This window comes from Pinus tabuliformis, chromosome 4_2 (genome assembly GCF_031772625.1).
Source record: "Pinus tabuliformis cultivar Carrire ecotype Pingquan chromosome 4_2, CPIR1, whole genome shotgun sequence".
NCBI lineage: Eukaryota > Viridiplantae > Streptophyta > Pinopsida > Pinales > Pinaceae > Pinus > Pinus tabuliformis.
The window spans coordinates 27,972,513-27,974,322 of NC_142304.1; the positions used below are offsets into that span (position 1 = coordinate 27,972,513).

The 1,810-nt window shown below is 44.4% G+C and overlaps 1 protein-coding gene across 1 annotated transcript; it reads left to right on the plus strand.

Annotated features, from left to right (window-relative positions):
- Window positions 1-1,000: 1,000 nt before the first annotated feature.
- On the plus strand, window positions 1,001-1,381 carry LOC149168178 (uncharacterized). The gene has a single exon (XM_089424844.1). It carries the CDS (start codon window positions 1,001-1,003, stop codon window positions 1,379-1,381), a length of 381 nt encoding a protein of 126 aa, XP_089280970.1.
- Window positions 1,382-1,810: the final 429 nt, after the last annotated feature.

Genomic DNA, 1,810 nt, shown 5'->3' on the forward strand with positions numbered 1-1,810 from the left:
TGAAGGAGAACTGGACCATCCTATAGCCTTCGCAAGTAGGAAGTTATCAAAGGATGAGAAAAATTATTCAACGACTGAGAGCGAAGGGTTGTCCATGGTCTACGTGCTACAAACATTTTGGCATTATCTGTTAGGAGGACGTTTTAAGATGTATACAGATCATTCTGACTCAAAATACCTAGTCAACAAGCCTGTGTTGGGGGGGGAGATTTGCAGATGGTTGTTATTATTTCAGGAGTATGAATTTGAAGTCATTGTCAAGTTGGGGAGGCTAAATGTGGGCCCTAACCATCTGTCACGAATTGAAACAGGCGAAGACCCTATTAATTTGGAGGAAGGGTTTCCAGATGCGCAGCTCTTTGCGTTGCACATAGTGGATGACCATTTTGCAGACATTATTCACTTTTTAACTACGGGGATGGCACCAAAAGGATACACAAGTCAGCAGAGGAAGGAATTAGTAGTACGTGCAGCCGACTTTTCAGTCATTGCGGGACATTTGTACAAAATGGGTGCCAATGAAATATTATGAAGATATGTGTCGGACTTTGAGCGTGATAGCATCCTCGCTTAGGCTCATGGGGGAGTGGCGGGAGGCCATTATGCAAGCAAAGCAACTGCGTAGAAGATTTTGCGCGCAGGTCTATGGTAGCCAACATTGCATAAGGATTCCAAAGCATATTGTAAGGTGTGCGATGCCTGTCAAAGAACCGACAGACCATTGCGTAGAGATGAGCTACCACTACACCCTCAAGTATCATTGCAACCCTTTGAGAAGTGGTCAATTAATTTTATTGGGCCAATTCAACCCCATGGAAAGTAAATGGGTGCATGTTACATTATCACAGCGACGGAATATCTAACTAGATGGGCGGAAGCACAGCCCGTCAAGGATTGTACAGGGGCTACGGCTGCAAAATTGTTGTTCGAGTATGTCTTAACCAAGTTTGGATGCCTGAAAGTGTTTATGAGTGATAGGGGTACGCACTTTCTGAATGAAATGATCAGCTCATTAACTGGGGAGTTCCAAGTCTACCATCAAAAGAGTACACCATATCACCTGCAGGAAAATGGCACTGTCGAAGCCTTTAACAAGATTTTGGAGAACGCACTGGCGAAGATCTGCAATGCGCAGTGGGATGAATGGGATGTACGCATACCTCCAGTGTTATGGGCTTATAGGACTACTTGTAAGAAGCTGACGGGAGAAACACCGTTTAGATTGGTCTATGGGGTCGAAACCGTGATGTCGATGGAATACTTTGTGCCTAGTCTGTGCATAGCAGTTTTGACGGATATGGCAGATCGCAAGGCCTTGGAAGAATGGCTCGCGCAGCTCATGAACCTCGAAAAATACCGATTTTTTGCAAGATTCCATTAACACGTATAGAAGGAACACGAAAAAGCATGGCATGATCACCATATCAAGCTTCGCACATTCAAGGTAAATGATCTTGTCCTATTATATGATAGTAAGTTCACTAAATTTCCAGGTAAATTCCAGATGCATTGGTTAGGGCCATATATTGTCAAAGAAATTACAAATGGTGGCACAGTTCAGCTCGCGAAGCTGAATGGGGAACCCTTCCCAGGAAAAGTGAATGGGAGCAGGTTGAAGTTGTATACAAGGGATCCTGCGCAATGACTATATGGCAGTAGGATAGTCTTAGTACTCCAGGTAGTTGCAAGGGAGCGCGGGACTATAAACTACACTATCTGACCGGGTGGACAACGCAGTGATCAAGTGCGCAGAAAGTGACGAAGATGCAACCAATGAAGTTGCGCTCATGAATTTGTGTCATAAGAGAAG